The sequence below is a fragment of the Acromyrmex echinatior genome, chromosome 12 (assembly GCF_024713525.1).
Source record: "Acromyrmex echinatior isolate Ae372 chromosome 12, ASM2471352v2, whole genome shotgun sequence".
Taxonomy (NCBI): domain Eukaryota; kingdom Metazoa; phylum Arthropoda; class Insecta; order Hymenoptera; family Formicidae; genus Acromyrmex; species Acromyrmex echinatior.
The window spans coordinates 9,780,241-9,793,037 of NC_141863.1; the positions used below are offsets into that span (position 1 = coordinate 9,780,241).

Here is a 12,797-nt window from a genome sequence, read left to right on the forward strand (position 1 = left end):
TGACAGTAAGTCATTGTACTGTACGAATATCCACTTTGTTACAGGTGTGATATCATTATATAGATTAATTAACATTTATTTATTTATGACACAAACAGATCAAGATATGATGTGGTGTAGTCTTTGATGATTTTACAGTAATATCACAAGTTATGATGTGACTTTTGAGAATTTATTCTAATATGAACGTGACTTTATTTGCTATGAGGTATAGCAATAAATTACCATATGTAAATAATTCAAACTTTCTATTATTAAGTTGCTACTTTTGCGAATGATTGCGAATAATATCAAGTATTTTCACAGTATGTTACAAGGGTACATCAAGTTACAGTCGGGTACGATAAACATTCGTTTTATAATAAATTCAAGATTAATAGAAAGCAAATCTTTTCAAATTAAATCAGATTGGTAGACATATCCATTAAAATCGTATATATTTTGTACCTATACCATAATTTGCAATGTACCAGAGAGAGAGAGAGAGAGAGAGAGAGAGAGAGAGAGAGAGAGAGAGAGAGAGAGAAATATTTCTAAATTTTACATATTTATAAATTTGCATTTCCCTTAATTTAAAATTATATTTCTAGCACGGATGCTTTAATTCAGGATACAATAAGGAGCAGTTTTAAAGAATGCACCGTTATCACGATTGCATATCGTTTGAATACGATTATAGATAGCAATCGGATCATCGTGATGGAGAATGGTTCTATCGTGGTAGATTTTTCGTTTTAATAATTAAAGCGTGAATGAGTTAAGAAGAATATTGATTTTGTAAGACAAAATTAAGAAATAAATAGAAGATATAATTTTCCGTATAACTCTAAAAAAGTTATAATACTTATAATAATTTTGATTAATAGCATGATTAATTCAATCTCTGAAAGATATTTAGTATAAAACTCATTCTAAAAAATGAAATTTCATTCTTTAAGATTGAATATTAGGATATTCTTATTCAAGACCAACTTAATTTTTACTCTTTAGAAAAAAAAATTTACTTCAAATTATTCATAGAGTTTAAAATCGATTTAGCAATATACTTTTTCCTGAAAATTCAATGTTACGTATGCAAAGAATAATCAAGCTTTTTTTGGAAAATTTTGTAATATCCTGGAGGAAAGTCTTTATATGCATTTGATAATTAAAATTGTCATGTCAATAGGAATTTGGTTGTCCATATGAGCTGTTACACGACAAACCAAATGGTTACTTTTCACAAATGGTGGAAAAGACGAGCAATTAGATGGCGCAGTCTTTTAGAACAAGGCGAAGAAGGCTTGCGAGAAGAATAATGATCATTGTGAATTGAACTTGTCGGCGCAAAATACTGAATGTGAGAGCGACTCCACGCTTACAGAATAGACCGCTTTATAGATTTTCTACTTGTAAAAATCTTATACTAAAAATATATATACTATATATTGTATATAAAGTTATATATATATATATATATATATATATATATATATATATACAAAACGATATATAAAACGGATCAACCCGTGCTATTAGAAATTTTATTTTAAAAATTAGTTATTAAAATATCTATAAAATACATATAATATATATTAAAATATATATCTTAATATATCAAATTAATATCATCTGATTTTTAACAGCGAGTCACTTTTTTATTTTAAACACCAAGTAACAAAATAACTGTAATAAAACGTATTATATAAAGTGTAGTAAAAAGAAATCCATTATTTTTCCAATAGATGGCTTTAGTAATCTTGCGTTGCATAAGTGCGATCGGGTTACGCTAGATGGCGTTAGAAAGACAAGATTTCGTACTAAAAAAACATCTCAGACAGTTTTGTGATTGCTTGACTAAGTATTGTTTGAGCGCGCGTCAAAGATGGACACCAGCAAAGAGAAAATACGCCATATTTTACAGTTTCTCTTCGATAAAGGCGAAAACGCAAGCCAGGCGGCTGAAAATGTGAATAGTGTTTATGATCCTGTAATAGCCAATCACACGCAATTTTGGTTTCGTCGATTCCGTTCCGGTAATTTTGATGTCAAAGATGCATCACGCTCTGGAAGGCCAATTGTCGAAAATATCAATAAAATAATGGAAATCGTCGAGTCCGACCGTCATGTAAGCACTGTTTCGATTGCCCAGGAGCTAAACATTGCATAAAAAACCGTTTGGAATCACTTGAATAAGGCTGGACAAAAAGGAGCTCGATGTATGGGTGCCACACGAGTTAATGCAAAAAAACCTCATGGACCGAATTTCCATCTGCTGAATCGCTGCTAAATCGCAACAAAATCAACCCATTTCTGAATCGGATGGTGACTGGTGATGAAAAGTGAATCACTTATAACAACGTCAAGCGAAAACGATCGTGGTCGAATCGGGGTGAGTCGGCGCAAACGGTGGCCAAGCCAGGATTGACGATCAGGAAGGTTTTGCTGTGTGTTTGGTGGGGTTGGCAGGGAATCTATTATGAGCTGCTCCCCTGCGGCCAAACTCTTAATTCGGACCTGTACTGTCAACAATTGGACCGTCTGAAGGTAGCAATCGCCCAGAAGCGGCCAGCGTTAGCCAATAGGAGAGGAATTGTGTTCCATCAGGACAACGCAAGGCTATACACATCGATAGCGACTCGCCAGAAGCTCTGGGAGCTTGGTTAGGAGGTTCTTATGCATCCACCTTATAGTCCGGACCTGGCTCCAAGTGATTACCACCTGTTCCTGTCTATGGCGAATGATTTTGCTGAAAAATTCGCCTCAAGAGAAGATTGTGAAAATCGACTGTCCCAATTTTTTGCCAATAGGAACGAGGGTTTCTATGAGAGAGGCATAATGGAATTACCTTCAAAATGGCAACAAGTTATCGAACAAAAGAGTGCATATTTGACCTAAATCGGATCATTCTAACGATACTAAATAAAGCCTTCAATTTCATGCAAAAATAATGGATATCTTGTTACTACACCTTATATTACAATTTTATTGTAATGTGACAAATTATACCTAAGAGATACGATACGTTTAACTTTGTGCTTGCTGGATTTTCATGTTTACATACAATTCATTATTTTTCATGCAATATATTTTAATATCGAATTATAGAAAACAGAAAAAGAATTATAATGTACAAAGAATAATATAATAAAATGTAATACAACATAAATTAAATCCTTTATAAAATATTAAATCCTTTTATATAAAATATAAAATACATAAATTACTTATATACGTACATGTTTATAACATTTTGTTTCGAAAGGATATTTTATATATTTACAAAATATAAATAAGAACATAAAATTCGTATATGATTCAAGAAAATCTGAATTCTGACTCAGCAAAAAGAATCATTACATTTTTATTTAGTAAATGTTTTAATAATACAATGTTTATTATTGAACAAATGGTTTAATTCCGTATCATCTAAGATAGAAATAAAAATTGCTAAATTTTAAGACATTTGGAACCAAACATTCAAATAAGTTAATTTAATGAAATTTGTCTTAAAGTACGCGTCTGCAAAAATGAAATTACGAAGTAATTCTTTTTTATTTCCACAATTATGTTTGATAAAAACTGGCAGACTATAATATTGTAAGTAATAAATACGTTTTTGGTGCAGAAATTTTACACAATTTAATCAGCAATCTACAGTAAAAAGAGAATACTTGGTTGAGTTATTAGCTTTGAAAATTAAATCCGTGTGTCAACCAGTTCCAAAACTTTGGTTTCCTCTAATATAACGATAATATTATTTTATACATTTAGGGAGAGATGGCCGATACCGCCATACCATTTTATTTTTAGACAATATTTCTTAATTAAACAAGAGATAAAAATAAACTTTAAATACATAAATACAAATTAAAAAGTGTTTTCTACATATCAGATAATATAAATTTTTATAATATTATTTGTAATTTTGTAATAATCAATTTTTTCATAAGATAAGCAAAAATAAGCGTTAATAAAATACCTCCAAAACTGACACAATAGCCAGTAATATTGGGCCACCTAAAAAGTGTCCGCGGTTTTTTGTCACTAGATATACTAGCTTGATCAAAAAATTTCCGGAATTCATTCAGAAAATTCAAAATACAAGTTTATTCATCAAAAGTGATATTGTCCCCTTCAAAGTACTCTCCAGCGACTGCAACGCATTTATGCCAGCGCTTGATCCAGCTCTCGAAACATTTCTGGAACTCTATTATTGGTATAGCCATCAGAGCCACCTTCGATTTTTCCATTACCTCCTTTCGGCTGTTAAAACGCGTTCCCCGCAGGTTTTTTGACTCGATCGAACAGAAAAAAATCGCAGGGAGCCATATCGGGTGAATTCGATGGCTGTTGGATGATATTCGTTGTTGCAAACTCGTGTTGCAAATTCAACTCCATTTTTAAAACTGTAAAAAATCGGAAACACGCGCAAAGGTAGATGTACTCAAGACGGCGTAATTTTTACAAATGTCAAGCTATGGCGATAAAATTTGATGGAAATGTCAATGATAGATGTGGCAACCTAGCCAAAAAAAAGAACTCAAATCAGCTGACTCAGAGCATCATCTGGTGGTCTCTTCCGGAAACTTTTTGATCAAGCACCATGATGATGACCATCAACACACATCTAGTGACAAAAAACCGCGGATACTTTTTAGATGACCCAATATAATATATGCCACATATTCCTATTCTTTTTTTTTTACAGGAATTATCTGTATAAAATACCTATATGTAAATGTATATAAGATTTTCCAAATCTTTTTATCTTCGATATAAAACATTTTTGTTAAATTATATGTGTGTAATTACTTTATGCTGTTATGCCAGATATAACGCGATAGTTTCTTATATGCTATATGTACCATTGCTCCGATATAATTATTTGGCATTATAAAGCAACATTACGAAAATTAAGTTAACTCATAGTATGTTTAACAGATGTGCCGGTTTACATTGTACCTTCATTTTGTATTTATTAAATCGTTATTAATAATACAGTCACTGTTATTTAATTATTCAATTTGCAAAAAAAAATCGTAAGAATTTTATTTTTGCATTCATAGAATTCGTTTTTAGCTGATTTTGTATAAAAACAAGTCAAAAATATACGAATTATGTGTTTACAATTTTTTAATTAACTAAACAGTTAACAGATCATGTTTTGGTTAGTAATATTAAATAAAGTGCAGTAGTTAATTTCTGAGAAATAAGAAGATGCCTTAGAAAACCTATAGCAGTATCGGCGACTTTCCTTTATATTTATATTATGCGCTTCATCTTTCATTAATTTAAATTACAAAAAGAGATAAAACATAATAAATTCATTATATCTTTATATATTAGCTTCATTTCTATCATTTTACAATCCATCCATACGTATAAATATAGGACGGTTCCTGTGATATCTTTTGCGTGTTTATTAATAATATATTTGAATTTTTACAGTGAATTAAAAAAAAGAGGGAAAGGGCAAAACAATTAGCCGAAATTTTATTTGCAGCATATTTAGTTTAAACCTTTTACTTTACGAAAATAAATATTTATAATTATAGTGTAAACATGTAAGTACATAAAATTGTGTGCGTATATAAATATTTTGAGAATAAAAATAAAAAATAATAGTAAAATTAACATCACGTTTTACATTAATAAATTATATTATTATTATAAGAATAATTGTATTCACCTTTACATTACAAAGAGCATTATAATTTCAAATATTTTCAATACATCAAATATTTTATTAAAGTTGTCAGCTTCAACTTAAGTCACCATGTGTCATTAGAAGCCATAAAATAAAATAAAAAACATCCATTAATTACATTTGTATAAAGACCAAATGTTACAATCATTCGTAATAATAGAGTAGTAAAAGCATTAAATGCGGATCAGGTACTAGTTCGGGATCACACATTATATTTAAATAATTATAGTATTTTTTATATCTCAAATAATGCATATCATAAGATTCTTTAGCATTTGCTTTGTTTTTTTCAAGTGTCAATTTTTTTTTATTTATTAGCAATAGCGCTGCACATTTTATTAATATCTGCACGTTTTATTAACTAACAAAACTTGAGACACGAACTAGGATATGTAAAAAATTCGTAGAAAGTGTAAATCATAAGTGTAATATCATAAGAATTGCCTTATGGCTTTTACAGGAGTAAGTAGCAATAGATTTAATGAAAAAAGTTGATATCATGTTTAGATGAAATTAAATTCCAAAAAGATAAAACTAAATCATTACAAAATTAATTCACAATGAGTACATGGAATCTAATTGTGAATAATTGTCATTACGTAATTTAATCAACATTAAAACGTATAAAACAGTACCGAAATGAAATAAAGTCCATAATGTAATCTTTATAAAAATATAAAATATAAAATATGAATTATTCTTGCAAGAGTGATCCACATCTAGTGGCCTCAATCTACGTATTTATAAATAAAAATTCTGTGAAAAGAAAGGCAATCTAATCTAGATTATCTGTGTGTCCAATATTCTGTTGTTCAACACTTGTTGATTAAACGGCATTTACGTACGTTATCTCCCAGTGTACGCATCTTACAGTAGTTCGACAAAGTTCCTAGAGGAATTGCGAAAACTATAATCTTGTAAAAAATACTAAAACGTGTTTGTGCCTCGTGCAGCAAGAAATGATTCAGTTAAAATACTAGCCGACTCGGAAACTATGGCAGAGACGCTAGAAAGAGCGCTGGCCCCATTATTGATCATTGGATCGTTTTGCGATTTGTACATATTCGAATATCCTCGTGGACAACATAGGATATATCTTTCTTATTTATATGTGTTGCAGCCGCGGTTTCGGGATCTTAAGATTCTCAATAATATTAGACACTTCTTTTTATTTTACACGAACACGCTACTTTATTGGAGAACATTGAGAGCATACGGCTCGGATTACACGTAGTAACAATGGCAGTAAAAAGGCAAAAGTTATAATGGCGGGAATATTGGCGGGAAACGGACGGCACTCTCTCTGCTCGCGATCCGATCTCGTCTCCTTCCGTTCACACGCGGCTCTTCCGGCATCTTCTTCAAACTCACTCCTCGGCCGGTAACACGCATCTCGCCCTCTATGTCAACGGTACTGCGGGCGCGTTTCCAACATCTCTCCCACCTTGAGTTGTGACTTCTTGATAGGAGCAACCCAACCTATCTAAAAAAAAATGAAAACGAAAATAAAATGACAAACATTTTCTAACATTTGAACCGATCCGGTTTCTGGATGATACGACTCCTTTGGGTCTTTAAGCTCGTTTCTTCCAACGATTTCGGTTCCTCTTTAGGGACAGCTACAGACTCTTCGAGGATTAGCTGCATTTCCCTTAGTAGTCTCTGACGTCGTAGTGGTAGACTCGATAAAGTTATCAGCTTCAGGATTGGAGTGTTCAACTTCCAAGGGAATTAGTTTTTGAATGGGTCGAACCAGTTCACCTTTGCTCGTTTTCAGTTTTTCCACTCGCACGTAACCATCTTTTCCGGGATAGACTTCTCTAATAACAGCGAGCGACCAATCTAATCGCTTTTGTAAATTGTTTTCAATAAGCACAACGTCCCCGACGCCACGGACGCGGAACCATTGCTGGGTTTAGTTCGTCTAGATAACTGGCCCAAGTACTGTATACGGAAACGTTTTCTGAACTCTTCTTTCAATCTTTGACGATAGCGTATCCTCTTTGCAAAGTGGGACTTGTAAATTTGATCCAAGTCTGGAACGCCATTTTCTCGAATGTCACTGATGAACATCGCTGGAGTCAGCGCTGTGATTTCAGTATTTTCCTCTGTCAAGTAGGTAAGGGGTCTTAAATTCATAGTAGCCTCGCAATCGCATAGAACTGTGTTCATTTCTTCGTAGCTCAACGAAATTCTCTTTAATGTCCTCTTCAATAGATCTTTAAGGAGGCGGATAAGTCGCTCCCACCATCCTCCCCACCAGACAACTGAAGGTGGATTAAAATGCCATGTTATCTCATTGAGTGCACAATATTGGAAAACTTTCCGCCAATTAATCTTCTGTAATAGATTCCTGGCCCCTACAAAATTTTTCCCATTGTCGCTATATACTACAGTAGGTCTTCCTCGACGTGCAATGAATCTTCTGAAGGCCTCCAGAAATTCCTCTGTTGATAGAGATGTAATCAACTCCAAGTGGACTGCACGGTAGACTGCACAAGTAAACAAACAGATGTATGCCTTTTGTCCACCGCTCAAAAAGAGTGGTCCAGCGTAATCGATACCTATCACTTCAAACGCTGCGACATCTCTCACTCTATCTTCAGGTAACAATCAAGGTGCTTTCATTGTTTTCGATGAATACCGACGACAAACGACGCATTTTCTTATGACTGAGCGTACCGTACGACGACATTGCAGGAAAAAACTTTTCGCGTAAACTATTCATCACAATGTCAATACCAGCATGATTAAGTTTCAGATGAATATGAAAGATAATTTTCAACGTCAATAAATGAGTTGAGTCCAACACCACGGGACATCTGAAAGAAAAAGTGTCTTGACGATTGGAGATCATTGTCTTTGTGCGTATTAGTCCATTCTCCTCAAAAACATTTAAGCTTCGTAATCGTGAATTGTTACTTCCCAGGAATGATTCTTTCTGAGCCAGTCAGAGACGCAATTCTGCTTTAGTAATTTCTTTGGCAGTTAACTCTTGAGTTTTGTTTACTTGAATTCTTCTACAATTATTCACAAATCTTAATATCCACGCGATAGTACACAGAATTTTGGAATACATCGAAAATCTCTGCAAATACCAGGGGACTGTCTCTTCATTCGTTTGTTCTACGGAGGTTAGCATAGCGATTTCTTCAATAGTAGTCTCAGAGAATATTCTCTCTTTGCATCGTCCGGGAGTCTTGCGTAACTCTAAGTTAACTATGTTCTCGTCAATCTCTCCCTCCTCCTTGGGCCACTCTTTGGGAGATAGTTTCAACCACTCCGGTCCCTCCCACCATTTCAGTTCAAGGAATTTCTTAGCATCACAACCTCGTGAGGATAAATCTGCTGGGTTCATCACTCCGGGGACATATCTCCAAGATTTAATATCCATAAGGCTCCTTATTTCCAGAACACGATTCCATACAAAGACTGCTCATTGTCTTGTTTGTCGAATCCATGTTAGAATAGTCATCGAGTCGCTCCAGAAATAGATCTTGATATCTTGATAATCCATAGCCTTTATGAAAGATCGCATCATCCTAGCTCCAATGGAGGCTGCTAGTAATTCAAGGCGAGGTATGGTCTTTGGGTGCTACTCTAGATTTAGCTTCTACGAGATGTATCTCGACTCCTATGCTTGACTCAACTCGTACGAAGATTGCCGCCGCGTATGCGTCTTTACTGGCGTCGACAAAAACATGAAAGGACAGTTAGTCGGGACCTCTTTCCTCTCCAAAAATCCATCGTGGAAACTTCAATATGCGTAGGAGACCTAGTTGCTGAACCCATTTAAGAAATTCATGTTTAATGTCGTCGTTTATTTCTGTGTCCCAATCCACGTTTTTGTTCCACAGATCATGCAATAATAATTTTGGTTTTAACAGTACGGGACAGACGAATCCGAGAGGGTCATAAACTTTCTATACTTGACAAAATGACTCTCTTCGTTATTTTCTCCGTGATCGTCGGTGCAGGAAATTTCGGTAACATTAAAATATCCCTCTTGGTGTCCCATATAAGTCCAAGCACCGTTGATTGACTCTTGGGATCCTTGCCAGTGTATTTCCAATCTCTTAAATCAAATCTGGCTTGAGTCAAAAGGGAACAGGCTTCTCTCCTGAAAACTTCAAAATCAGAATAAGAATTGACACTAGTAACACAGTCATCGACATAAAAGGATTTTGCCAGTTTCTCATAAACTGCTTTCTTATATGACAAAATGGTTTAAAAGAGTTTAAGGCTCTATTAATATGCAATTCAATCGCCGCCCCTAAAAGGAATGGGCTGCTTGTCAATCCGAAAACAACTCGATAAATCTCTATTTTTCCGTCAACGTTCCATCACAGGAATCTCAAAACATCTCTATCCGACGGAGAGACGCTGATTTGTAAAAAGGCAATATCAAATTTTCGCAATATCAGCTGTTACCCCTATCTTCCTCTTTCGAAATCGATGTAGCAATGCTGGAATAAACTCTATAAGATTGGGTCCAGTCTCCAAGCATTGGTTAAGCGAAGGGGATTCCTTGACTTTTGCTGACGCATCGAAAACAGGGCGTATCTTCGTAGTTCCTTCTTTCTTGACTACAGGTCTGTGTGGAAGATAGTAGCTCTCTTGGTCGACTTCAAATACAGGTACCCTTTCAATAATCGCTTCTTCGAGCTAATTATCAAAGACAGCCTGGTAGTCGTCGAATAAATCTTCTTGTCGCAATCTCTTTGTGACGTCTTTTAGTCTCTTCTCGGCTACGTCTCGATTATCTCGTAGAGATGGATGATTCTCTTTCCACGGCAGAAGAACTTCGTATCGATCACCTTCGTTGTCGATTTTCGTTGTCTCTTGAAATGAGGTCTTTATTTCAGCTTGACGTACCTCTTTAGTAACACTCTCAACAGGATCCGTGATGCCCAAGACATCGAGTCTCCATAAATCTGATATGTTGGCTTCTTGAGTGAACATCGACATAATCGTAACGTAGTATCGGTGCCACTGTCATCGTTTATGTTCCTACCCAAGATTGTCCATTCAAGCTTAATTTCTAAAGCTGTTATTCCTTGATTTATCTGTAGGACTTTACCTGTGAATATTTTGCCAGCAACATCAGCTCCAATCAATAGTGAAATGGATTCTTGACGTTCACCGGTGTCGCTCAAGCGTATGTCTTTTTTCTCAAATATATCCATCCAAGTATCATCGATCTTACAAGGGGCGTTCTGGCAGATAATGTTTTGTTGCAAAGCTACGAAGTCGCATTTATATATTCCATCTAAGTTGCCGATGTAGATCCGACAAGTTTTGTGTCTCTGAAGTTTGGTTTTAGTTCCTCCAAACAACAAGTGTACCATCGTTTGTTCGCTCTCAGTCTCGTATCCAAGTTCTCTGGCTATTTTTTCCAAAATATAAGATCTATGCGAGCCAGTATCTATGACGGCGCGAACATTCACCAAGCCTTTTGGACCTCGCATCTTAACTTTCAGTGTAGGCAGAAACATTTTTGTATTCGAAGAGACATTAACGAGACAACTGTTTCCCTCGTGAAAAGCTGGTTCTTTCAATTTCTTCTCATCCGCTTGCTTGGTCTCATCCTTGCTCGACAGGTTTCTATACATCAGTAGGCAATGTCCTTTGCTGCACCAAGGGCATTTTTGTTACGGCATCTTTTATAGCTGTGCCTTACTTTTAGACAATTAAAACAGCCCTGCTTGTCTTTTATAGCTTGGATTCTCTTCTCTAAGTCCATGCTTCTGGCCGTTTCACAACTCAAGCTGTCATGATTAGCTCCACAAAATATACATTGCTGTGGCTTTGTTTCTTTCGCCGATAGTAAGCTAGACGCTATTTCTGGATCTCGTTCACTCTTTGATTTCCTTTTATTTTTGTCCTTTGTCATCTGGAAATCGTTGCTCTTGAAGCATGTTTTTGCCATTTGAATACGTTCCTCGCTCTCGATCTCTCTTCCTAGAAAAGTCATTAGACTAGTAAGACGATCTTTTGCAGTAACATTTACAATGCGTCAGAATGAGGAATTAATTGAATCCTTGTTCGTTGCCATGTATGTAAGGTCTCTTCAGGCAGTGAGGATTCTACTAAAGGAAGCAACATTGCTGCGCACATTTCTGTTGTCACGCCTAAAGTTTCAAGTGCTCGTATATGTGTCTCTAATTTATCATAAGTGATTGTGAGCGACATGTTTTTATTCTTACTTAAGACTAACTTTAAAAGTTCACGTACATAATATTCAATCAATAACTCTTTTTTGCCGAATCGAGACTCGAGGCTGTATATGGCTTTCTCATAATTATCGGCCGTTAGTGGAAAACTATTCACTACTTCGAACGCGCGCGAGTGTTTTACCATAGACTGTACCAAATATTGGAATTTATCTTCCCTCGACAACGTCGCGTCTTTATGAATTTTCTTAAAAGTACTCCAAAACGGAAGCCAATCCTTGATATCACCGCCAAACTTTCTTAATTCAATTTTCGGCAATTTCAATGCACGTATACTCTCCTGTGTTGTCGTGGTAGCGGAACCGGTGTCGACGTTTCGAGTTCATTCTTCCGCTCTAAAAGACAGGTTAGCCCGACCTTTGCTTGATGGTATTTCGTGGCATACTCATCTGCGTGTTGTGCCTCTCTTCCAATGGTTTCTTCAGAATCTCCAGCTTCAATCATCAAGGTCTGCAGCTTCTGATTTAGCTCATTAAGCTCACTCGTTTTGTCTCGTAGCAACGCGAAGCTGACTTGCAAGGTTATGTCCGGCGATTCCTTTGACTGCTCAGTCCGGAAGGAAGTGCACTCTCGTAAAGGCGGATCGTGTTATTTTTAGCGTTAACTTTACTTATTCCATATCTATGGATTACTTTCTTACGATCTCTGCTTGCTATAAACGGCTACAACGAAATTTCTCAGTCCTGTCACGGTCGCCAGAATGTTGCAGCCGCGGTTTCGGGATCGTAAGGTTCTCAATAATATTAGACACTTCTTCTTATTTTACACGAACACGCTACTTTATTGCAAAACATTGAGAGCATACGGCTCGGATTATACGTAGTAACAATGGCAGTAAAAAGGCAAAAGTTATGATGGAGAGAAACGGGCCGCAC

At 35.5% G+C, this 12,797-nt stretch overlaps 2 protein-coding genes across 6 annotated transcripts in view; one reads left to right on the top strand and one right to left on the bottom strand.

Moving 5' to 3' along the window:
• Positions 1–1,864: 1,864 nt before the first annotated feature.
• On the top strand, positions 1,865–2,646 carry LOC147907842 (histone-lysine N-methyltransferase SETMAR-like). Its single transcript, XM_087412059.1, has 2 exons — positions 1,865–2,107; positions 2,347–2,646. The coding sequence occupies exons 1-2, from the start codon at positions 1,865–1,867 to the stop codon at positions 2,644–2,646; spliced, it is 543 nt and encodes a 180-aa protein (XP_087268185.1).
• Positions 2,647–4,038: 1,392 nt separating this feature from the next.
• The window catches only part of LOC105152933 (ATP-binding cassette sub-family C member 4-like), a 28,552-nt gene continuing 19,793 nt past the window's right edge, over positions 4,039–12,797 (bottom strand). For all 5 annotated transcript variants that reach the window (XM_087411799.1, XM_087411800.1, XM_087411796.1 and 2 more), the window contains one exon: positions 4,039–7,172. In XM_087411799.1, coding sequence (XP_087267925.1) covers positions 7,169–7,172 — 4 coding nt within the window. In that variant the 3' untranslated portion in view covers positions 4,039–7,168. The remainder of the gene's footprint in view (positions 7,173–12,797) is intronic.